Source organism: Convolutriloba macropyga, chromosome 7, assembly GCF_964194025.1.
Source record: "Convolutriloba macropyga chromosome 7, txConMacr16.3, whole genome shotgun sequence".
In the NCBI taxonomy this organism is placed as follows: domain Eukaryota; kingdom Metazoa; phylum Xenacoelomorpha; order Acoela; family Convolutidae; genus Convolutriloba; species Convolutriloba macropyga.
In genome coordinates this window covers 71,406,099-71,431,734 of record NC_134474.1, presented here as the reverse complement: position 1 = coordinate 71,431,734, position 25,636 = coordinate 71,406,099, and the positions used below count along the sequence as shown (strand labels likewise).

At 36.0% G+C, this 25,636-nt stretch overlaps 1 protein-coding gene across 6 annotated transcripts in view; it reads left to right on the top strand.

The window, feature by feature from the left end:
• The window catches only part of LOC142343297 (alanine--tRNA ligase, cytoplasmic-like), a 116,205-nt gene that overhangs the window by 6,072 nt on the left and 84,497 nt on the right, over window positions 1-25,636 (top strand). The window contains exons 1-13 of one of the 6 annotated variants that reach the window (XM_075395106.1): window positions 1,084-1,209; window positions 1,298-1,984; window positions 2,623-2,751; window positions 3,173-3,922; window positions 10,060-10,338; window positions 10,637-10,712; window positions 10,935-11,015; window positions 14,368-14,702; window positions 15,142-15,324; window positions 15,697-15,854; window positions 20,477-20,621; window positions 21,019-21,213; window positions 21,892-22,108. In XM_075395106.1, the coding sequence (XP_075251221.1) occupies window positions 1,361-1,984; window positions 2,623-2,751; window positions 3,173-3,922; window positions 10,060-10,338; window positions 10,637-10,712; window positions 10,935-11,015; window positions 14,368-14,702; window positions 15,142-15,324; window positions 15,697-15,854; window positions 20,477-20,621; window positions 21,019-21,213; window positions 21,892-22,108 (3,172 nt within the window). In that variant the 5' untranslated portion in view covers window positions 1,084-1,209; window positions 1,298-1,360. Of the gene's footprint in view, window positions 1-1,074; window positions 1,210-1,297; window positions 1,985-2,622; window positions 2,752-3,172; window positions 3,923-10,059; window positions 10,339-10,636; window positions 10,713-10,934; window positions 11,016-14,367; window positions 14,703-15,141; window positions 15,325-15,696; window positions 15,855-20,476; window positions 20,622-21,018; window positions 21,214-21,891; window positions 22,109-25,636 lie in introns of those variants that run through there. The other 5 variants (XM_075395107.1, XM_075395110.1, XM_075395108.1 and 2 more) reach the window with 5 other exon arrangements.

The following is a 25,636-nucleotide window of genomic DNA, read 5'->3' as shown; positions in this document are numbered from 1 at the left end:
TCTCTTGGTGTTTTTACAATTCAAAGAATTTGAATTGTATTGTGGCGCTGTCTAGGCCTAATTTTTTGTTTGAATTAAATTTTAATTTCTCGCTAGTGGTTTTTTTTTGTTCACACGCGGCATTTTGACACTGTTTTTTTTCTTATTTTTCATCTGATTTTTTTTAAAAATTATTTTCTCAATTCACTCATAGTCCATTCTAAGTCTAGTTTTTCTGTTTAGTCAATGAAAATTCTTTGAATTGTACGCCAGGACTTGTCCTGCTATGTTTTAAGATCTGTTCACACATCTTCATGATTTTTGAATTCAAATTGGAGTAGTGATTTTGGTCACGCCGAAACAGGAAGTGGAGCGACAAAGCGAGTGGTTTTGCGACGTGAAATTTTTAAAGTAAATTTAAAGTAGTGAGAAAACGGTGTTTGAACAAAAATTCGCTTTCTCGCTAGTGGTTTTTCGTTCACATGCGGCAATTCGCTTTGATTTTTTCTGTTCTTTCGATTTTTTGGATCGGATTTTTTCAATCCATTCATAGTCCTTTCTAGGTCTAGTTTTTTTGTTTAGTCAATGAAAATTCTTTGAATTGTACGTCAGGACTTGTCCTGCTATGTTTTTTTTATTTCGTCGTCATGATTTTTGTTACGACCATATGACGTCACAGCCACTTTTTGTTCATTCGTTCATGCAATTTCAACTGAATCGCATGTGTGACGTCATTTTTCGCTCTTAGTGGAGCGAGTTTTTTTGTTCATTTGCGTGATTAAATTTTTGGTCACACTTGACTTACCTCACTCTCAAAAATGACTTTCTCACTTTGAAATTTACTTTTATTTACTTTAAATCAAAGAGATAAGGTCAAATGGGTGTGTGTCACTCTAAATGAAGGTTATTTGAGATCAGCTAATAGAGGCAGCAATAACTTATACAGATTTTTAATCAAAATATAAAAGATCAGCCTTCAATGAAAAGACGAATTTTTTTGGTCTGTCTTTACTGTTTTTTTAGACTGCCGATCTACGAATCTATTGCGGCTATTTTCTGGCAATCTGCCAGCTATGTTTTATTTATTTCCAGATCTATATGTCAACTTTAAGTATTTGGACTGAAAACGAGCTCGTCTGGCTACAAAAATTGAAATTTGATCAGCTTGAAGGAGATTACTTGAGAAGTTGCTTCAGTGAGAAAGAGACAGTGAAATCAACTTCTGCTGTTGTAAGTACCATTTTTACATCAATTTGTAAATCTGATGCTCGAATTAAAGTCTACGTGGAATATAACAAATATTTTCTTTTTAACACAGCAGCTGCGATTCTAATAGTTCTGCTTTCATCGTTTAACCGAAAAGAAAACTTAAAATTGAAGAATGACTAAGAAAAAGCCGAAGAACCAACAGGGTGGTAAGAAGAAGCCCCAAAACAAACAGAAAAAGCCCCAGAATCAAAATCAAAATGAACAATCTGCTTCATCGTCTTCCTCCGGTATCCCTAAATCAGCCACTTCTGGTAAGCTTTCGACCGATAAAGACCTCCCCGCACCAGCGTCCACTGAAAGTCCCCAACTCTTAACAAGTAAAAGTTTGCAAAATGTGGCTGACGTAAGTACTAAAACTGAAGATGCGAAATCGACTGAAATAATTAGTATTAAAAGTGCAGACGAACCGAAAAGCGAACAATTTAAAGCAACAGAAGAAAAGAAAGAAACTAGTTTGCTCGAAAGTCAAAAGGAAGAAACTGCTAACGTGTCTAAAGTTCATTTTGACGAAACAGAAAAAAGCGAAAAAATTGTTGAAATCAAAATTGGTGCTGCGATAAATGAGGCAAAACCATTCGCTACTGAGGTCTCGGAGCCAGTCGAAGAAAAACCATGCAATGGAGAAATTTTGAAAGTTGATGAAAAGTCACGCGAGAAAGAAGTGTCCTTTAAGATCGAGGAAAAGTCTGCGGAAGAAAAAGCTGATGCTAAATTAGCGTCAATTTTTGAAAGCAAGGTATTATTGTGAGCATGATACGCACGGAATGAGTGAAGTTTTCTTTGCCAGTTTGTTGTTTAGTTGCAATCTGTTCAAATCATTTCTACTCTTTCTCTAATTGCTTCAATTTTCACTTACAGTGTTTCAGTTTAGTTGACAAATTGATTATTTTTTAAAAAAATAATGTCAGCTGAACGTTTTGCTAATTGAATAGACGTTGTTATTAGCAGATAGTTGAAAGATCCTATCTAAACACGCAGTAAAAAATTCAAACCTGACAACTGTATGGACTATTACAAGCAACTGTGTGGACTTTTGGGAGCAAGCAATGAGATTTAGGACATACTTACAGTTAACAGCTGTGCATGGCATTATAGTACATTATCTGCATTTTGATGTATTAAAAGTCCAAATGTCTGATCAATAACTCTCAATTAGATGTATCGTTGTGCCGTCCCGAACTTACCTTTCCTAAACTTTCGAAGACTTTTTTTTTAGCTTTTGGGACTGTTGAGATCGTAAACAGTGCTGAAAACAATTAAAGTAATCTTCGTTGTGCTTGTAGTGCATGATTTAACGTGTTATACAGTAGTTATTTAGTTACTCTTTGATACAAATGAGGGTTTGTTTGTTTGTTGAAATGAGGTGATATTTAGGTTGTGTGCCCTGACCTTTTCTCTTCTGTGTGGCGAGACCATCTCAAGTACAGCATTGAGGAATCCAAGTATGTCTTGGCGCAGCTGAACAATTCTGTCAACAAACAGCCTTCCATTACTGCTCCTAAGGTCAGACTATCTTTTTAGCTGTTGCTTTCAACAACGTCCCTAACTTTGAACATTAAGATAGCCATTTCCAGGGTTAATGTTACAAACTTTAAATACTTTTTTATCAATTAAATCTTGATTTGAATTTGTGTGTTCTCTGTATTTGTTTAAAGGGGAAGTTTCATAACAGATTTTTACTTAACATAATTAACTTGCAATTCTGGTCATGATTTTATCCGTATCGATTATAATGCTGAAAGATTTCAAAGCTATTTGATTGTTCTGAGCTTTCCGTTGTAAGGCAAAAAAATCTATCTACTCTTCATTTTTTTGGGTTATAGATATTCTAGTGACTTATTTGTCACAGGTGTACTGGGACGCTTTGAGTAATAAGCAGAACCCAAATTAATCAGTGTTTCCAGAATTTCTCTTAATTTTGCAGCCATCGGAACCAGTCACTGAATCGGTGGCGCCTGCTATAAACGGTGAGGAAAATAGCGCTCCTGTTAACAAAGTTGTCGCTGATAAAGCTTCTAATGAACAAATGAATTTTGCTCACTTTAAAGCTGAAGAGTTGAGTTGTGGCCATGACTGTAAATACAACTCTCTTAAAACGTCGCGAAACGAATGCTTGTATTATGCGCACTTGTTGAACACAAAAATACGTGGCGAAGAGGAGGAAAAAGAAACGGCCCACAATGAAGTAAAAGTGCCTGAAGAAGCCGCTGCTGAACAGTCGGTTGAGAAGAAAGTCCCGAAAAGTGCATCAAAAGACACGAGCCAAAAGAAATCTCAAGGTTACGATGTTTCCGTTTTAATCGCCGAAGAAAGCTTTCACCGACGTTCGTGCAAATATAATTCTCTCAAGTACTCACTTGAAGAGAGCTTTTATTACGCTATTGTTCAAAGAGCCAAAGGCGATGAAAAACCTAAGTTGACCGAAAGTCCGCTAAGTGGCAGAACAATGAAAATGGAATCGGATGATCTTAAAGATGAAGCAAGTATAGAAAAGATCGAGCGGGCGATGAAAACTGAGGAGAAAGAACGGTCTAAAGGCAAAGTTGCCGTAAGTTGCGAACTGCCCTCAGCAATATTTGAAAGTCTGAAGGCAGAAGCCAGTTCAATCTGGCTTAAAATGCATCTTTATGCGGATGCTGAGACCCTGTATTGGAATAGGGCTCGAGTGAAAGAGGTCAGTACAGATCTGAACGCAGAATGTCGCTGTTGTTGTTGTTTGTCTCAAATTAGATATCACTTTTAGTCTGAATTTGCATGCTTTCTATCTCTTTTTTTTTGCACTCTCCTTTCACCATTTAACAAATGTAACCATTCTCAAAAAACGAGAAAATGCCTTTGAATATAGAATACTGAAAAACACGATGAATGGGAAAATATGATTGTTTGGCAGTTGTCCTAGCTCAAAGCAGTTGATAGCAGTTCTACGCGTTTTTTTAAACGAGAACTTCAGTTTCATTTTCGAAAATCAAAACGTAGACAAGTTCTGTGCTATGAACCGACTTTTTCAGAATGGTTTGCTTTTGATAATGTATAAAAGCAAGTGTAACCTTTTGACAAATCTGAAGAATCTGTATTAGTTAGAAAATGTTGAATTGCTCTCAATTGAAGTTTGTAGCAATTATCTTAGTCTTGTCGGTCTTTTTTTAATGCGATTTTTCGCTTGACCGATTTTTTGTCTGACGCTTTTGAGTTTTCGTCCTCAAAAACGGGATAAACAGGTAGAGCCCTGGGGGCTTTAAGTTCTCTTAGAGCCTTTCAGCTCAAACTGTTTTGGAGACTTATACTTATGGTATGAAGGGCGGTTCTTAGAGGTTGAAGTCACCCGCACTGTTGACATTTATTGTCATTATTCAGGTTCTTCAGACGATCGAAAAATCCCCGTAAGGGTGTGATAATAATTTAATGGAAAATCTTCTTTGGCCGTAGATTAGTTTTCAACTTTTAGCAAATTTTTAGCAGTTCTTATGCAACTTGCAATTTTTTTCAAGTTTTAAAATTTGCCATTTTTTAGTTTTCTTCAGCCTCAAGAGCCACATAACCTCCTCTAGGATTTTATGATAGGTTACTGCATAGCCTCTGGATGCAATGAAATGTTTTCATGATTTAAATATCAGCAGTTTTCAAAATTATTTTTAGTTTTTTCAAGTTTTTCAAATCTTATTGAATTTTATATAATTTTTTCCCGAACCAGGGTCCTAGGGACCTCCTCCAAGGTTCAATGATAGGCTGTCGCCTAGTTTTTAGAGTTAATGGAATGGTTTTCAATATTTCAATGACTCCAGTTTTAGCAATTTTTTGATAAAATGTAATTTTTTTCAAATTATTAACTTGTTCCAAGTTTATGGATCTTTGAGCCAATGAATTTCTTTAAAGCTTGAAATTGGGATACTTGAGACAATGATATGGTTTTTGAAGGTTTGAATATCTTGAATTTTAGCAAGATTTTGTTTTCAAAATAGTTAAACGATCATTACTGGCCAACGAAGCTTTTCAAGTCTTGCAGATGGGTAACCATACCACATTATTGGATTTGAGGCTCAATTGAACAAATTTTGAGGGTCAAAAGGTGGATTTACGGTTTTGACAGCGTTTTCTCGCAAGTTTATACTGAATTTTTGTTTGTTGTCCCTATTTGATGTTGTTTTTTTAACCACCTGAAAAGTTTAATAATGACAGGTCTTAATGCCTTCCAGTAGAGATGTATGTGATCATAAACATGTTCGATGTTTTCGATTACTATTTAATGGTTTTCATTACTTTGAAATTAATTGTTTTTAAAATTACAAGCCATTTTTTTTAACTTTGCTGGTTTTTTCTAATTACCGAGCCGTATTATGGAATCGTCCCATACCTTTTCTAGTGTACTACATTTATTTTTAGTTTTATCTGACGTTATCTTGACCTTCTTTAAGTTCTCCTTTTTAAAAAAAATGGTCGTAAGTTTTAGATGTAATTAATGTTTCTTGTTACTGTTGTTTGATTTTGTTTTTCCTCTTGACTTGCTTTTTTTTAATAATTGCTGATCTCATCAGTCTAATGCGGTTAAAGTTTACTCCAAAATTCTAATGCAGCAAAGTCCGTGTTATCAAAATTTGCCAAAAAATTTCCGAAAAAGTATTCATTTTTTAATTTTCTTCAGCCTGAAGAGCCACATAACCTCCTCTAGGATTTTATGATAGGTTACTGCATAGCCTCTGGATGCAATGAAATGTTTTCATGATTTAAATATCAGCAGTTTTCAAAATTATTTTTAGTTTCTTCAAGTTTTTCAAATCTTATTGAATTTTATATAATTTTTTCCCGAACCAGGGTCCTAGGGACCTCCTCCAAGGTTCAATGATAGGCTGTCGCCTAGTTTTTAGAGTTAATGGAATGGTTTTGACCGATCGATATATTCATCGTAAAGAGTTGTGACGAGTATCATTAAAAAGCCCGTCCAGTGCTGAATATGGAATTAAAAAGATTTTTTGATATTCGTTTTCTACAGCGAGTTATCGTGGTTTAAATTTTTATGAATTTTAGACCGATTTGATCTTATTTTATTCACATTTTCGGGAATTTTTGCATGAAATTTCGTCAATTTTGCTAAAATATGCTAAAATTGATAACAATAGTACTGTTGATCATATTTATAAAGACAAAAAAGTATTAAGTATTGCTGACTATTTTGATTTATTTTTGCTAAAATTTTCAAAATTCAGCCTTTTTCATCAAGAATTGCACAAAAATTAAGCTTCTTTAGTCAACTTGATAAAATTTGCCGGAAAAACACACACCCTAAAACAAACGACACAATCTTGTAAACTACAAAGGAGCTGGTCCTATTTCCACTTCCATTCAGAGTAGTCCACAATTAAATTTTTGCCTTTTGTGTTAATTTTAGCCTCTTATTATCAAAAACGCAGCATTTTTTGATCTTTTAACTAACAAATCTACATATATATATCATTCGAAGCAACTTAGTGTTCTGATTGGACGAAAAGTAATAGCAGGGCTGGTTTTGGTCCTATCTTGGACTGTTATAATTCAAAAAATATTCGGATTGTAATCAGTCAGTCTTTTTATGTTACTTAAAGTAAATAACAATTCAAATCAAAGCTCACTGTGGATAGGTCAAATTGGCTTTCTGAACGTTCCTAAATGAATTTGTCTAGTTTCTTAAAGGTTATAGTCGTCTTGACTTCAAAATGTTTTATTTTTAAATAAACAATGGCTTATTAAACTTGCTGTTATTTTTGTCTTAATTTGGTGAACTTGTAGCATAGTGTCAGCAAATAAAGAGCCCTCCTCTTTCTACTGAATTGAAATTTAATACTTCTTGCGGTTTTACGCATTAAGTTATAGTTTTCTGGCTTTGTTAATGCGAGATTTCACAATTTTTGGCTTTGGCCCCTTTTTCACATTATCACATTATTGACAGTTCACATATTTCATTATCGGCGTTAATATTAAAGCACAATTGAACATATGAAAGTCTTTAAAGGCATAGATTATGGTTTTGACGGCTTCGACTCCCCTTCCTCGAAGAGTTTAATTGAATTTTTTTGCCTTTAACTCTCGTTTTCACTTTGTCTTATTAGTGGCATTAAGTTTCCTGGATAATGAGAGGTATGATTGGCTTTTTATGGAGGAATAAGTGAGCCTGTGGACTGATTTGAGTAGATAGCTGATGGCCTTTATGACTTTGAAAATATATATTTTTTAAAAATTAAAAACACTTTATCTTGCATTTTTGTTCTTTTTGTCCATTTGTTACCTTTTATTATTATTTACAAGTCACATATGATATAGTTGTTGTTGAAGGATGATTCAAGTGTACAAAATCTAATTTTTAAGAAGAATTCGTTATGAATCTACTGGCTTCGACACGGGTTTTTCGCTAAAAAAGTAAACTAGTTCTTGTTTTTTGTCTATTTGACGTTTTTTTGTAGACCTAAGGCGTACTCTGAATGATTAGAGGTCTCAAGCGCTTCTTTTTGACGATTAAACAAACCTATTTTATTTTTCTTTTTGTAGCTGGTGGCTTTCATGACTTTGAAAATAATTGTATTCGAAAAATTCAAAGTACTACTAAATTTTGATATTTTTTCTCTGTCTACTTATTACCTATTCCTTTTAGTGAGAGGTCGCATACCACATTATTCGATTTGAGGCTCAATTTAACAAATTTTGAGGGTCAAAAGGTGGCTTTACGGCTTTGACAGCGTTTTCTCGCAAGTTTATACTGAATTTTTGTTGTCTCTATTTGATGTTATTTTTGTAACCACATGAAAAATTTAATGATGACAGGTCTTAATGCCTTCCAGTAGAGATGTATGTGATCATAAACATGTTCGATGTTTTTGATTGCTATTTAATGGTTTTCATTACTTTGAAATTAATTGTTTTTAAAATTATAAGCCAATTTTTTTTAGTTTTGCTGGTTTTTTTCTAATTACCGAGCCGTATTATTGAATCGTCCCATACCTTTTCTAGTGTACTATATTTATTTTGTTTAGTTTTATCTGACATTATTTTGACCTTCTTAATAAGTTCTCCTTTTTAAAAAAATGGTGGTAAGTTTTAGATGTAATTAATGTTTGTTGTTACTGTTGTTTGGTTTTGTTGTTCCTCTTGACTTGCTTTTTTTTTTAATAATTGCTGATCTCATCAGTCTAATGCGGTTAAAATTTACTCCAAAATTCTAATGCAGCAAAGTTTGTGATATCAAATTTTGCCAAAAAATTCCCGAAAAGGTAATTAAACATTTTTATTACGCTTAATTTCTCTAGAACTTTTTTGGATGCGAAGGCCGGTGTTGGTTTACCATGTTGAGTTTGTTCAGGCGTTTGACTTAAAAGCGAAAGAAGTCACCTTGTTTTACCGCACTCAGACAAAGGATTGTTACTCTCACTATTTAAGTTCATAATAAGTAATATTCAAGGTGAAAAGGTCAGTTTGGGAAGGCTTTGACCCATTCTTCTAACTCTAATCGCGCCACCTCCCCCTCCCTTCTAACTACATACAAACCCTACCTACTTCAGTTTCAGGTTGAAGTTATTACGACGTTTGTGTTCGTTTCCGGAGTCTTTGGACTAAGTTTTTAATTGCTTTAGTTTTTAACTGCTTTAGTTTTTTAATTGCTTTAGTTTTGGACTAAGTTTTTAATTGATTAAGTTTTTTCGAACGAAGTTCCTAACAATTGTTTATTGTAAATGTGTCGTTCTTTTTTTAATGCAAATTTTTTGCTTGACCGCTTTTGCGATTTTCTTCTGGAGCGTTCTTTGACTTCTCAAGAGACTTTTTCACGCTTTCGTTCTTCAATTTTGAGTTATCCCTATTGCTCTCACTCTGAAGTAAAGCTTGTTGCTGAAATAAAATCGATTGCAGCCTAGCATCAAGCAGGGACTGATAGGCGAGTGGGCAGTGGTTCTGGTGAGGGTTGGGGGTCCATGGTTCGAATCCCGGCGTGGAAAAATATTTTTGCACCCATAAAGAAAAAATTATCTGGGCTACAGCCCCTGAGTTGAATTGCATCGCCCTGTCGTTCGAGATTAATTCTTCCGACATTAGTCGATTTATGTTTTAAAACGCAGATTTTGGTCTGCGATTTATTTAAACTTACGTAGTGCCTGTTGCTCAGATTTTGAAGCTGTAAGGGATATTTTTCCTGAAATTTTCCTATAGACGAGTGTTTGGATATATAATCAAAAGCCGGGAAAATATTGAGCTGCATGAACTTAAAATGGACATGATCTCAGTATTACAGACGATGGGTTTTACAAAGTTTTTGTTAGCAATAAATACTGTTGAGACCGGTGTTTGTTAACGATCGGTATGCTAAAACGCCTTATTAAATCACTGATTTGCAGTAGGTATTCTATATTTGAATTAGTACGGATTTGAAGGAAAAAATGTTTTCATGGAAAAAGCCGTTTACTAAATCAGTTGGCATGGATTGGTTAAAGTTGCCTTAGAAAAGACAGATTGAAAACAATTTCCTAACGCTCAGAAATATGGAGCGTTGGACAAACAAATTAGTTTAATAGAGTTACCAATTTCCTGTTTCGAAAACTAAAAACTTGGCTGCCATCAACCGGTTAAAAATCTAGCTATTTTTTGTTTAGTTTTTGTTCCTTTCATTGCCTTTCAGTTCCTTTTATTCCCTTGTGATGCCAGTTCACATTCTCCTTTTTCTTGTGACCACTGCTTTTCGTTCAATCTGCTTTGTTTATTTCATGCCTAGTCTACTTGGCTGTTTCTGCACGCGGAATGCAATCTTCTGACAACAAACTTATGAGTGTATTCTTATAAGCTGCGCTTACTTTTCAGAAGCAGCAAACTAATCACACCGTCCGCTCTAAACCTTCAGCTTCTAAACAGCAACTGAAAAAGGAAAGAAAGCAATCGGGCGAATCGAAAAATGTTGCGAAAACAAACCTAGACCAAGCGCGGGATAGACCGAACGGGTCGTTGACCGAAAGTAAATCTAAGCGGGTTTCGAGTCTGATCGACAAATGTATCGATGACTCTGAAGTCCTTGACCAGTCGGGTATCATTCGAGAGGAGCTGAGACGGGCAAAGGCTATTATTCAGGAAGCTCTTTCTGAGGTACATGATCAACTAATCTATTCACACCGCCTCGTTTTTGATGTTGAAAAATTGATCACATTATTACGAGGATCTATTTTTATATTTATCTTTTGGATGGTGCAGATCTTGTGAAGTTTTTTTCAAGAACAAGTTTGAAATGTGTCCCTTGGTTTTCATTTAACTGCTTAAGTTACCCGTGCTTAACTAATCAGGTGTTTCAAACTTAATATCATCTTATAGAGCATAAAGATGTGTGGCTTTTTCAAATGAGATGTCTTATTTTGTAATTTTGAAGTTACCGTTCTGGTGGTTTTAGGATGGCCTGAGAAATTTGAAGCAAGCTGTATCTCGCGTGGACAATATTGAAAGCAGTCAAAACGATTTGAAGTCAGGTAAGACGCGTGGCTTTTTTAAATTCGAGTATTCGACGAAAAATTCGAAACAGTATTTGCTGAATTATAAACTAAATTTAGAATGACGCGTTGTTCAAATTCATCAGATATTGATATGCGTTTATTTTATTGTTGATGTAAGAAACGTTTTGTGTTTAAAAGCAAAGCGTTATTTTGGCGTAGAAATTATTTTAGTGGTAAGTTTGTGGTTGTTAATTTCAGTTACGGACAGAATTCAGAATCAGTTACAGAGTCTAGAAGACAGAGTGAAGAACCTGGAAGTTACAGTCAAGATGAAGAGCGGTTAGTTAGTTAACTTCTACTTTCATAACATCCTTGTCAAACTTTCAACCCCCCCTCTGTGCTTAAGGACATAAGGCGCCAGACTGATTTTTTTTCCAAAGTTTAACTTGCGTAAAAAAAATGCCTCTTCGAAATTAATACAGTGAAATCTTAATTATTAATAGCCGCACAGCGATAGCTGGGGTTATTATTGGCCTTCTCTTGGTTTTTTACAATTCAAAGAATTTGAATTGTATTGGGGCGCTGTCTTTTTACGACTCGAAGAGGAGTATTGGAGAAGTCCTTTTTTTAATCAATTTTTGGAGTAAATTTTGAAGCGGGAAATGAAACGCGTGAAAAAATTTGGAGTGATTTTAGTGCTGAACAAAAGTGAAGAGCGGAGCGAAAAGAGAGTGGTTTTTGTTCACACCGCTGTTTTTGAGAGAGCGAGAAATTGCTGTGTGAAAAAAATTTTTCTAAGCGAGCGAAATTTTTTGTTCACGTGCGGCTTTTACAAGCAGTTTTTTGCAACTTTTGATGGTTATGAGGTTTGATTATGATATTGTATTAGTTTTAGGTTTGTTTTGATAGGAATTAAAGGTTTCAAGTAGTTAATTTGATTTTAAATGCTAATTTGGAGGTTTTTGATCAGTTTGCTGATTTTTAGACGAAATTTAATTTTTTTTACCTGTTTTTTTTGTTTTACTGCTTTAAGTGGGATTTGAATAGAAGCTTGTTTCTTAGGGAATTGTCAGATACCAATTGACTAAAGTTTTTTGGTATAAATCATTTTTTCTAAGGAAAATTGACCAAAAAATTGAGAAATTTTAAACCATTTTTCTCATTTTTTGCAGTTTTTCTTTTTTTAAATCTTACACAAGTGTCTTACCCACCCTTTTATAAATTGCCCGTTGTTTTGCAAGTTTTTCATTGCTCTAATTGCAAATGAACCTTATTCGGCTTTATCTTTCCTTGTACTATTAAAAAAACTTATTTAGTTTTTATAGTTTTTTTTTATGAATTTGTTTTTGAATGCCGTTTCTGTTCCTTAATTCTTTATGGCATTTGTGAAGGTTTTGAGTTCATAATAGTTGTTTTAGTTGTTTAGTAATAAGTATGGGCAATTTTGGATATGAATCATTTTTTTTGATGAGAAATATGACAAAAAATAGCGAAAATTGGAACTATTTTTCTTAATTTTTTTCTTTGTGCAGTTTTTCGGGGTTTTGTTTCTGTTTTTTGAGTCAAGTTTCTTAGACTATTATGACTTGCCTATTGTTTTGCGAGCATCTGGATGCCCTATTGGCTGAAAAGAATTTTTTTTGGATATGATATATTCTATATGCTTTTGTAAAATTAAGAAATTTACTGACTTTTTCCAGTTTTTTAGTGCAAGTTGTTTTTAAGAGCTTTTTTTTAAATAATTTAGCCTCAAGTATTTTTAACAGAGTGGTTTTACATTCACTCGAGTGGTTTTAGTAAGTACTAGTTGTTTTTATGAAGTAATTTTGGCAGATATAGTTATTTCGGGATCTCAAGTTATGACAAAATTTGATCAGATTTTTTTAATCATATTTTAACAGATTTGATTTTCTTGTTTTTACTTTTTTTGTTTTATGGTTTGGTTTCGAGAAAATCATAAATTAGTGGAGGCAAGGTTTTTCCCATGAGTAGTTTGATGGCGGTTAAATATATTTTCACTTCGAGTCGTTTCCGGAATTCTTCCGGCTATGTTTTTTTTTAGATCTGTTCACACATTTTCATGATTTTTGAAGTCAAATTGGAGTAGTGTTTTTGGTCACGCCGAAACAGGAAGCGGAGCTAAAAAGCAAGTGGTTTTGCGGCGTGAAATTTTTTTGCTCCAATTTTAAAGTAGAGTGAGAAAGCGGTGTTTTAACAAAAATTCGCTTTCTCGCTAGTAGTTTTTTGTTCACATGCGGCAATTTGACTTTGATTTTTACAGTTTTCTCGATTTTTTGGATCGGATTTTTTTCTAATTGGTTTTCCCAATCCATTAATAGTCCGTTCTAGGTCTAGTTTTTTGTTTAGTCAATGAAAATTCTTTGAATTGTACGTCAGGACTTGTCCTGCTATGTTTTTTTATTTCGTCATGATTTTTGTTACGACCATATGACGTCACAGCCACTTTTTGTTCATTCGTTCATGCAATTTCAAATGAATTGCATGTCTGACGTCATTTTTCGCTCTTAGTGGAGCGAGTTTTTTGTTCATGCGCGTGATTAAATTTTTGGTCACACTTGACTTACCTCACTCTCAAAAATGACTTCCTCAATTTGAAATTGACTTTATTTACTTTAATTCAAAGAGATAAGGTCAAATGGGCGTGTGTCGCTCAAAATGAAGGTTATTTGAGATCAGCTAATAGAGGCAGCAATAACTTATACAGATTTTTAATTAAAATATAACAGATCAGCCTTCAATGAAAAGACGAATTTTTTTAGTCTGTCTTTTTTACTTTTTTTTAGACTGCCGATCTACGAATCTATTGCGGCTATTTTCTGGCAATCTGCCAGCTATGTTATTTATCTGCTTAATTGGAGCCTTATCTGATGAACTCTTCATGCCAGTGCTTGTCTTTGTGATCTCGTCTCACAGCATTCTGTCCACTGCTGTTTGTTGATTTTTTCCTGTTGATTTTCATCTGAGCTGAAAGTTCGGGCGACTTGTACTGACTGCTGTTTCTCTGTCATCGTATTAAATAGAGCAGGAAAGAGCAAGTTTGATAATGCCGCCAGTCAGCAACGACAGAAGCTCCAGGACCAGAATTTCTTTTATACATACCCAATATTTAAAATGCCACCAGCTTGCAAACGGCGTATATAAGCAAGATTCTGTACGTGACTGCAGAATTCAGGCCGAAATTCTGACTATCGATTTCTGCCAGTGGTTCGCAACTTCAAGCAGAGTCACGTAACCTATACTTAATCAACAGAAAGATTTTGTGATTTTATCTGATGTTACTGGAAATAAAATATCCTACTACAAACCGTCTGAGTTTTTGGTGTCGGGAGATTTAACCCAATTCCATTTTATACCCAATGCCGTAATAACAAATACACTTTGATATTTTCGTTCAATAATCCGACTACAAATTAGCCGTCGCTATTACAAGTATGTTCTAACATTCTTGTTGGCCATGGCTAAACCTCAGCGTCCGTGTGACTTGCTATAAAACGGTCACAACCGAAATGGGATTAAATTAGCCACTTGAGTGTGTTAAAACATACGTGTAATGTAATAGCGACTGCTAATTTGTAGTCGGATCATTGGACGAAAATATCAAAGTGCATTAGGTATAATGGCATTGGGTAAATTGTCATGTAACCGAATTTTTATAGTTGAACCGTTTAAGGCAAGGCACCAACAACTAGTGGTGAGATCAGACAATGTTTCATTGACTACTTCGTCTCCAAACATAGTCACAAAAACTGTCCATCCTCCAGCACAATCCCACACGAGGACCCCACTCTCTTGTTTGCAAATGCGGGTATGAACCAGTTCAAGCCTCTCTTCCTGGGAACTGCTGATCCCAACAGTGACTTGGGCAAATTAAAGAGAGCGTGCAATACGCAGAAGTGTATCAGAGCAGGTGGCAAACACAACGATTTGGATGACGTGGGAAAGGACACTTACCATCACACATTCTTTGAAATGTTGGGAAACTGGTCATTCGGAGATTATTTCAAAGTAAGTTCTTAATTGCTCTCGGAACAAAGTTTGAAATTCGTGGAAAGTATTACAGTCGTACTTGTTTTCATGCAATCACAACCTCCGTCCCCCATCCCGACATTAAAGCAGACAAAAATACTAGAATCGATCACTCGCCAGTTATTCGAAGGCAATTCATGCGTCCGAGGGCGTTTGATTGTGAGATTTTTTAAAGCCTGATTAAAATAATTATTTTTGCTCATTTTTCGCATCATTCCGTAAATTATCAACTGTTGTTTTGCTTTCTTGAAGGAAATTTATAGTAATCATTTTTGATTTACAGTTTTATTTTCGGTGGTTTTGCTACAGTTAAGAGTTTTCTGGGTTCGAAAAGTACAAAAAATCTAGGCTGGCATAGTTTCTTTAAAATGCGAAGGCGTAACAAAAATATCTGCATTTTTTGCATGTTTGTGATTAGAGCGAGGCGTGCAGTTGGGCTCTGGATCTACTGACGAATCACTACAAGATAGACAAAGAGAGACTGTACTTCACATACTTCGGAGGTGACGAAGCCAGTGGGCTCGAGAGTGACGAGGAGTGTCGTCTCATCTGGCTTAACCTGGGCGTCCCCCAGGAGAGGGTGCTCCCCTTTGGCATGAAAGTTAGTGGCTGATAGGGCAATCTTTATCAACAACTGTTTTGATAATTACTATATTGAATTTAGCCTTAATCGTCGTTTCAACCAAATTAGTAACCTCTATTAAGGGGGTTATGATTTATCAAACAATGTCCATGGAGTGCACATGATAATTTATGACCAAAAGCTTGCTTGAGATTGCATAATGAGAAATTGAATATAATAATATTGGTGTATTTATGGTAGTTCAGGAACTGTCGCCCCTCGTCGAAAGTGAATTATTGTCCTAATAATTCCTAGTGTGATGAACAACTTCATAATTACTACTAATAATGCTCGGTGTAATGGTCAAAATTAAAGGTTGTTGCAATTTGGTTATTGCATTGCTTGTTTTAGGATAACTTTTGGGAAATGGGAGACACGGGCCCTTGTGGTCCTTGCAGTGAGATTCACTATGACAGAGTGGGAGGAGGAAGAGATGCTGCTTCACTTGTCAACATGGACGATCCTGAGGTGGTCGAGATCTGGAACCTCGTCTTTATACAGTTCAACAGGTTATTATCTAACCATTTCAAATCTGACCTATTATTCCGGAAAGAAAAGAGTCGAGTAATCTTTTCACTTTTATGGCTTAATTTTTGAAATTTCACGCACGACCGTATTGGCTTGAATTCTCTCTGTCACGCACTCTCAATATGACTTGTGCCATTTTTGATTGGATGATAAGACTGAAATGTTGAAAGCATACTATTATTGACATAAAAATTTAGATCTTTTACCATTATGCCCCCCAGTATGTCATGAACGCTCCCAGTTAGAGAGCACAGTAAATAGTAAATCATTATGTAAAATTATGGCACGTGCGTCGGGGGTAAAGCAAAAGGATGTGTGAAAAGCATATGTAATTCCAATCTACAAAAAAGGTGATCCGCTTGAATCAGAGAACTACAGACCTATTTCAGTGACACCAACTCTTGTAAAAATATTTGAAAGCCTACTACTCCAACAAATGCTAGAGCATATAGAACGTAAGATAATGAATGAAAATCAATTCAGTTTTTTGAATAATAAATAGTCGACTGAAACTGTCAAATCATTAACTGAATCAATAAACAGGCTTGTAGAACAAAATAAAACTGTTATTCGTTTTTTTAAGATCTAACAAAAGCTTTAAATTCAATTTCTCGCGAAATTTTTCTGAAAAATAGCAAAGTACGGGTTTCGTTCGGCATCGGAAACTAGGCTTGGATGTTTTCTGTCTAATAGGAAACAATGCGTTAAAATGGAATCTATATTCAGATTGGGTGACAATTAACGACGGATTCCCTCAAGAAACAGTCATTGGGCCCCTGATTTTTGTATGTTAACGATTTGTTGGAAAATATGAAAAGCGCAGATGTTTTACCATTCGCAGATGACACATATTTATATCTCACTCCAAAACGAATCAGGAACTTCTAACAAAAATCGACAGTCTTCAAAAAAATTGATAATTACATGAAACAGAATACTTCAACATTGACCAGAGATAAAACCGAAGTAATTGTTTCTTCCCAAAAAAAAAGATCAGCATCACATTGAGCAATTTCATTGTAATTGTAATATCATAAAACCGAAGGTCATATGTCGTTATCTGAGCTTGATGATTGACAACAAATTGTAACAGAATTTGCAAATCATAACAAAATGTTGACGAAAATGGCTACTGCTATTAGGTCAATGTACTTAGTGAGACACCTAATACCGTTAAAAGAAAGAATTGTTTGTTTTAAATCACTAGTCCTGCCACAAATCAATTTTAGTGCGATTTTTCTCGAATCATTGCCAGCTTCATCACTCCAGAGAATAAATTGGCAAATAAATTTGCATATAAAATTTGCCATTTGCGTAATAAATTTGATATCGCAAGGGATCTGCTAATAAGAATTAAAATTTTGCGTGCAGAGCTCTGATTAAAAAAATTTTGTTCTATTTTTTTATTTGATGAAGTGTTACAAATAAAACAGCTCAATTATCCGAAAAAACGTCGTTCAAAATTTTTGGAAATTTTTTGATAAAACAAATTTTCCGAACTCTCCAGTCTTTTGAGAAAAATGTGTGTAAATCTAAATGGAAAGAACGACCATCAATCAGAAATTTCTCGAGACAAATATAAGGAGAAATTAATTAGAGAATTCATCAAATTGCATGAGCGTGTTCCAATAGATAACAAGTACAAGGTTTTAGTGGTTATTTCTAGTAATTCAGGGACCGAATATTCATATGTTTATAAAGTGATTAAAATGTTAATGTTTAACCAAACTTTTTGTGGTTTTAAAAATTTGCTCTTACGTTTTATAGATTGAAATAAAATAAATATGCAACTACTAAGCTGGCACCCTCGCCTTAAAAAAATTTTGTTGACTGCTGTCCAATTTTCGCCATCTTTGCTTTGTTAGTCTCACTCCTCAAGGAATGTTTAGTTGTTTTTTCTCGGGAAACCTCTACGCTTCTTAACATATCAATTTAGTCGATAAAAGTAATTTTGTTTGAATCCTCTAATTGGATTCATCATTTGAATCCTGAAGCTACGAAGAGCATACCCTCCCGCACATTGTTCGACGCCTTTTCTTCCGACCTTTGTTAAATTGTAGACGGCGATTCAAAGCTCTTTTTTTAGTTTTTCTATGCTGTTTGCTGTTTTCCGTGACGTTTTTCGAGGCCCCTATCCGCGAACTTTGGTGTTTCTGAAATTTGGTTAAACTTTTGAAATAAACCGAATATCGGCGTTTTTTTTGAATTGCAATTAGAATGACTAGGCTTCTTGAAATAATTGCTCTCAAAGGAAGTCTGAATCATTTATTCTAAACTTATCTAAGAAATTTTTTGCTTGCCCTTTTCTGGCCTTTGTTAGAACATTTTTAGTTTGACTATTCACGCTTGACTTCTTGATGTTTGCGTGATTAATTGCTCTCAAGCAAAGTTTGCAAGTATTTTAGTCCTATGGTCTTTTTTTGCGATTTTTTGCTCGAACGGTTTTTTTGCCTGACCTTTTTAATTTTTCCACCTCAAAAACAGGATAAACATGTAAAGCTTGGAGGCCATTAGGTGGCTGAGAAGCTTTCATAGAGCCGTAGGCCTTACTAGTCTCTAAGTATGCGATTCGGCAACACTTTTGAAAGTTTATCCATCTTCCCCAAGTCAACCCCTTACTGCCTACCACCCGATCACCTCCCTCGTCCACCCTCCTGCACCTGATGATCTGAACTCCGCACCCTCTCGTCTAGCCCTCCCAACACCCACTCCCATTGCTCGAAGTCGACCCCCCCCAACGCTTGAAATTTAACCTGAAATCTTTCTTCGTTAGGCTAGTTGTTTGCTTTGCCCATTCTGGTCAAAGTGTTTTTAAGCAGCAGTAGCTCAACAGAGCAATCTAATTTGAACAAAATTATTTAGAAAAAACGAAATCGAAGAGAGAATTGTGATAAACCCATGAAGCCCAATTTTATATGCCCGCTCCTGGAACTGTGCTCTCATAAGACTTAGTAGCCATCTTATGCTTTAGTGGTAGCCATCTGATGCTTATTGGTAATGTTACTAGTCCCTGTATCCTCTCATTGTTTGTCATTTTTTTCCAATCCCAATCGAGGTTATGGGAGTCTAATGCGACTATTTTCCTTCAGTCTGTCGGATATGTTTTATTGTGCTCTCATTCAGAAATCAATTCTTTTGCTAAAATGAAACCGATGGTAAGCGAGCGCTTTTCAAAGCAATAATATCTCAGTGGTTATTGGCCGGGACTGGCGATTGGGATTTTGTGGTCTCGAACACTTCCTAGGCTTAAGTTTTTCACCCATAAAAAGTTAGTTCTCTTGGCTACATCTCATCTCTCAATTAAATTGCACTGTAATAGCAAGTCTTACATTATTTGTGTTTTAGGCTGAACTGTGTGATTAGTTTTTGATCATAAATGACTTAACTCCCTCTAACACTCAAGATCTTTTTGAGTGTTCTCATAACGCTTTCAATGTTCAAGACGGACCGCTATGAAATCAAATCGATTAATGATGTCATTATTCGATTTGATTTCATAGCAGTCCGTCTTAAACCTTGAAAGGGTTAGCTTTGCGAGCATAGTGAAATATTTATTTTCAGTTTTAAAAAAATGTTTATTATGAAAATAATTGAAATATTTCTTATATATTTGAATTTAAAAAATATTTTTGTCAGCAATATTCATAGCTTGTTAAGTTTTTTCCGCCCCAACTTTTGACAGATTAAAATTGTAATTTCTTGTTATTCATGCCTCCTGTTACACTTGAATTACTCGTGAAGTTTTTTTGGTCACAAACAACGTTCTCGGCTCCATAGATTCAAAGTATGCTAATCTATACAGCGCGTATTACCGTGTTGGTTTTTTTCAGAGATACAGTGTTAGTATCAACAGCTGATATAGAGAGTAAAATGAACATGTCGGGTTTCATGATTCAGTGTTTAATCATCACAATTGACACCATCAAATTTTCAGTTTATGACTGGACATGAAAATGGTAATAGTACAATGTAACTGTTAACAATTTAAAATGGCGGCTGATACCCACTGATGGTCGAAACCAATGAAGTAATTGGATCGAATATTGTAATTAACTGAATCCTGTGCACATTTGGGGTCGTTATAGCCCACCCCATTGGTTCAACTTCGCGGTCATATAACATATACCCCCCCCCCTCTTTTCTTTACGCTACCCTAATGGGTTTTATTTCCAGCTGATTATCAGGAGGCTATTGTTGTATATGTGGGATAATATCTGTGATGTATGAATAGTTGGCTTGTTTAAGCAAATAGAAAAAAAACGGGAATTTTTGTATAACAAGTATCGATTACCTGGACCAATAAGTGCTCGATGTTACTCCTTTCTTCTCTCAATTTCATTCATAATCAGCTTTAGTTTGACCGTTATACGGTTTGCGGATTGTTTGTTCGCCATTTAAACAGGAAAATTGCGCTAATGTTACCAATTTTTTATAGTAAGAAATGTGTCATTGCTAAAGATCGTGGATTTCATGAGAATTTTATTCAATTCATACAACCTCAAAAAAATTGAACAAAAGTCAACTGATTTACACATCAACTATTAATATTGTGTTGTTGTAAATTCATATATTGATGTGTATGTGTGTTCGTATGTTCTGTTAGGGAAGTGGGTGGTGGGCTAAAGCTGCTTCCCAAGAAACACGTGGACACTGGCATGGGATTCGAGAGAGTGGTCTCTGTCATCCAGGACAAGAAGTCTAACTACGACACAGATGTCTTCGCACCCATATTTGAGGCGATTCACAAGGTACACTCAATCAAGCATTCTAACCAGTTTCAGTTCCAAAGTTCACCACGTCAGAACCTTCTGTCTTTTCTATCCGTATTGGATAACTGTATCGATGACTGAAGCATACTGGCTGTGTATTTGCTTGAAAGTTTCATTTGCTTACAATGATAAGAATCACACGTAATGAGCAACTCCATGTAATCATTCAAATTGTGGGTCATTATTTTTCGTATTATTTTTCTGCCTTTTTAAAGGCCATGCCAGGTGAAAAGAAGTTCAGCTAGAACTATTTTAAATTTGAATAAATTTTCCGAATAGATATGGAATGCATGTTTTGTGCATTTTATAAGTAGAACTAAGCATTATTCTATTCTGCTGTGGTTTGTTTTTGTGTATCGTTTTTAATGCTATGTAGAAATCGGGAGTGAGACCCTACAGTGGCAAACTGGGGAGTGATGACGTGGACAGTATTGACATGGCATACAGAGTGCTGGCTGACCATGCGAGGACACTCACTGTCGCTATAGCAGACGGAGGCAGGCCAGACAACACTGGAAGGGGATACGTTCTGAGGAGGATACTCAGACGTGCCATCCGATTCTCAAATGAGGTTGCCTAATACTCTTTCTACACTAATTTAGGGAAATTCCGCAATGCACGTTGCTATGTGCTATGTAAAAAATGGCACGCTCGTCTTGGGGCGTGTAGGTTATCTATCCACTAAGCTGGGGGGGGGGTTAGACCAGGTCCCGATTTTTTGTTAGAAAACGGAGTTGGAAGCACCATTAGTTATGAGTTACTACGTTTTACAAGAAGGAAACTCTGTTTTGCGCTTTTGGACATAAAATTCCAATGTCTCGAATTTATCCGGTCTGTCAAGTTATATCAATTTAGAGACCAAAATTGAAAACCGTTACTTAGCTGCACGCCAGAAATATCAATAATAGCTTAAACATTCAATTTTTATTTGCAAAAAAAACATCAAGAAAGCTCGCATGGTTTTGTTCTTGGTGCAGAAAATCCCCTCATACGTTGAAGTAATAAACTGAACGTTACTATGTGTCCGTTTTGCACAGTGCGCCTTTTCTGTCAGCAGAGCAAGAAAAGTGTTTTTTTTTTAAAAAAAAAAAAATTCGGTTTCGAAACAGGACAGAATTTTTTTTGACACGACAATCTTCGTTTGGTAGGGCATTTTGTTGGCTGTCTTCAAAACTAGTTCAAAACATCGGTTGATTTGGGTGGCTGCATGGCTTTACTCTTACAATAGCTTGTTATTTGATTGCTTCAGGTGTTGAAAGCGAAGCCAGGGTTCTTTGCTGACCTGGTTGACACGGTGGTAGAGTGTCTAGGAGATACGTTCCCAGAGGTACGTGGCCAGTGCACTGTGGATATTGTGAAGAAGATCATTAATGAGGAGGAGCACCAGTTCCTAAAGACGCTCGTGCATGGACAGAGAGTGTTTGAGAAGACCATCAATCAACTGAAGGACTCCAAAGTGCTCCCAGGTGAGTTTTATGTAACACAGATTGTTCGACATTGTGAACTTTGTGATTTTTGAATTAACCTGCAGGCTTCTTTCTATAGCTGTCGGAGATTTTGTGATGGTTTCCAAGAAACATCAAGAAACTTAGAAGTTTTCTTTATTAAAGTTTCAAAGAACGAAAGAAGAACTTACCTGACGAACTTTTTTGCTGTGTCGATAAGTAATGGCCACAAAACTAAACTCAATTCTAATTTTGTTTTTGCGCTATCATTATCTTATTGACCTATCAATCATATGTCAGAAGCAAATTCTCCCACCAACAGAAACATGATTTTAACATCCACCGACCTCCAACTAATGAACTCGATTGTACCCAAGCCTTATATGATTCTCATGAAATGTTGATGAAAATAGAAAATCACCTCCGGGATTCGAAGTTAAGATCTATTCACATGCCAATCATGTAAAATATTTTTAGCTAATCTAAATTTTCTCTGTATATTTTCGCATAGATAACCACTATAAATACAAGCTAATTTTTGTATATTTTCAGTTCAAAATTTAATTTAAATTTCAACTTATTGAATTCTTTGACCCGTGTTATCGACCACGACAATGGTGTCCAGGCCAGCTACAGACAGACAAATTTTGGATCTACAGAATGCAGAACCAGCTACTGCGTGAATTATGTCTTTTGTGGCGAAATGTCGCGCAGAGAAGAAAGAAGACAAGGTCAACAACGATGGTACTGTACAGGACCTACAGGTAACCAATCTCTTTCTTAGTATGTGCGGGCAAGTTGCAATTATTAAAATTAGAGCCTAATGAGTCCTAGGAATTTGATAGACACTCCGTATAAAGACATCAGATTGGCGATGCGAAATTATATTTCTCCTAAAGGGAGAGTAGTAACAGCAGAAAGGGTGAAATTTCTGTCCATAATACAAGGTGTAGGGGAGTCAGACGACGACTTCCTAGCACTTCTTAGAGAAGAATCACGCTATTGTGACTTCGAAAAACTAAAAACAGCGGCCAACCCCGAAGAGGAGTTGGTAAAAAAAAGTTTATCTCAGGTTTGAGGGACCCTGAAGCAAAACTTAGACTACTAGCAAGTATTAAAGCAAAACCAGCAATGTCGGTTACTGAAATGACCGAGAGCTTACAGTTCAGAAGTCAAGCAATGGCTTTTGCAAGTTCTTCATCAGGTAATAAGCCCTTTAATGTGATAGAAGAGGTTGGGTTCAACTTCAAAAAGACCTTTCGAAGACCAAATGAAAAAAATTACGGCTAATAAAAGCAACATGTGCACTAGGTGTGGAGGTAAGCCACACTCTAGTAGACCCTGTCCAGCGCTAAGTAAAAAATGCAACACCTGTGAAAAGGTGGGACACTTCTCAAAAATGTGTAGAAGTAAACCCGAACCAAATTCGGTAAGTACAATAAACAGAATAACTTTTGCGAAGAAAATGTTTCTTCAGAGCAAGCATCTCCAGCATCGGAGATGGGAATGTTTTATTCTAAAGAACAAATATTTAGCATTTCTGTGACATGGTAATATATCTCAATAAATAACTGCAAAGTATAAATGCAGGTTGACACAGGTGCAGATAGCACAGTGATATTATCAAAAATATGGACTGAGCTTGGTAAACCTCAGTTGAATGGTAAGACAAGACATCTCGAAGCTTATGATGGTCATCTGGGCGCCTCTGGGATCACTTGTGACGTTGAGTGGAACGGAAGCAGGCTCACGCAAAAACAACTAGCATTTGTGCAGTCTGATAAAGAATTTGGACTACTTGGTAGAGACCTTCTACCCAAGCACGGTGTGAACAACATCACAGCCGAGCACCTACCTGCTGTGAAGGGTTACAAAGCTCGTGTGAAGCTGATACCAGGAACACGGCCAATGTTCTGCAAAGCCAGAATAATACCTCTACCTCTTCAAGACAAGGTTACAGAGAAGCCGGAACAAACGGTCAGACAAGGCATCCTTGAACCGTTACAGCCAGGAGGAGTCACTAATGAATCTCCAGAGGTGTGACAGAGAAAGAAGAATGGAGAACTGAGACTTTGCGTGGACTTGAAAGTGCACATCAATGGCAAGGTGATGGATGAGGACTACCCAATACCAGACATGGAGACAATCTTCCACAACCTACATGGGGCCTCATACTTTGGCAAAATTAACCTCTTTGATAATCAATATCAAATTGAACTTGACGAAGAAGCAAAAGATATATGCACAATCAACACATCTCAGGGATTGTTCAAGATGTGCCGACTACCTCAGGGATTGAAAAACTCTTCTTCAATCCTCCAGAATTGCATCGAATCAACACTCAAAGGAATCAAAGGTGTTGTGATCTTTCAAGACGAAGTATTGGTGTATGGAAATACCAAGGAGCAGTTCGACAAGAGAATGCTTGCAGTCAAGAGTCGACTGAGAAAAATGTTACTTTTAAAAAAAATCTAATTCAAAACCAGTCGATAGCGTTAGCTTTTTGGGATACTCCATTTCAAAGGAGGGAATAACACCAGATCCCAAACATGTTGGAAAAATAAAAAATGCAAAAGCACCAACTAACAATAAACAACTCGAATCGTTTGTTATGCTAGCTAATTTTTACGGAAGAATGATTCCTGATTTTGCAACAAAAATGCTACCATTAAATAACATTGCTATTTCTCATGGGGCAAAATGCAACAAAAAGCCTTTGAAGACGTAAAAAATGAATTATGTGCTAACCCACTAGTACAGCCATATAGTCTACAAAAAGAAGCAACAGTTACTACTGACGCCTCTGAAAAAGCCATTGGCGGGGTTCTTTCGCAAGGACATCCAGTCATATATGTATCGAGAAAATTGACTACAGTGGAGCAAAACTACTCGAACATAGAGCGGGAAGCACTGGCAATTGTGTTTGTGGTCACAAGACTAAAACAATTCCTTCATGGAAGACGATTTACCCTACAGACTGACCACAAACAACTCAAATATCTCTTTGCACCAGACGAGGAGATCCCGAAGACAGCATCAGCGAGAATCACAAGATGGGCAATAGCTCTAATGGGTTTTGACTATGAGTTGAAGTACACGCCAGGAGAGCAGATACCCCATGCAGATGCTTTGAGCAGAATTGATTTTGATGAAGACGAATCGGACAACGATCGAGTGTGCTTCGCAATCAATAACATCGACTTCGCCCAGAGTGATTTGGTGACCCAAGCAGAAATCAAAACTGAAATTGGAACAAACAGACTTTTCCAGGACATAATGAAACGAATCAAAAGTGGCAATTGGAAACAATGTCCAGAAGCGGAAAAAGGATTCGAACAACAGAAAGATCCACTTACTTTACATAATGGAATCATCTTCAGAGGTGTTGTTCCTTTCATTCCACCCAAACTACGACACTTGGTTTTGGCAAAAGCGCATGATACACATCCCGGGAAGAATGCAACTGAGGCATCGGTCAGACTGATAGCATGGTGGCCTGGCATTACCCAAGACGTTCAACACTTTGTTGGTAAATGTAAGAATTGTCAA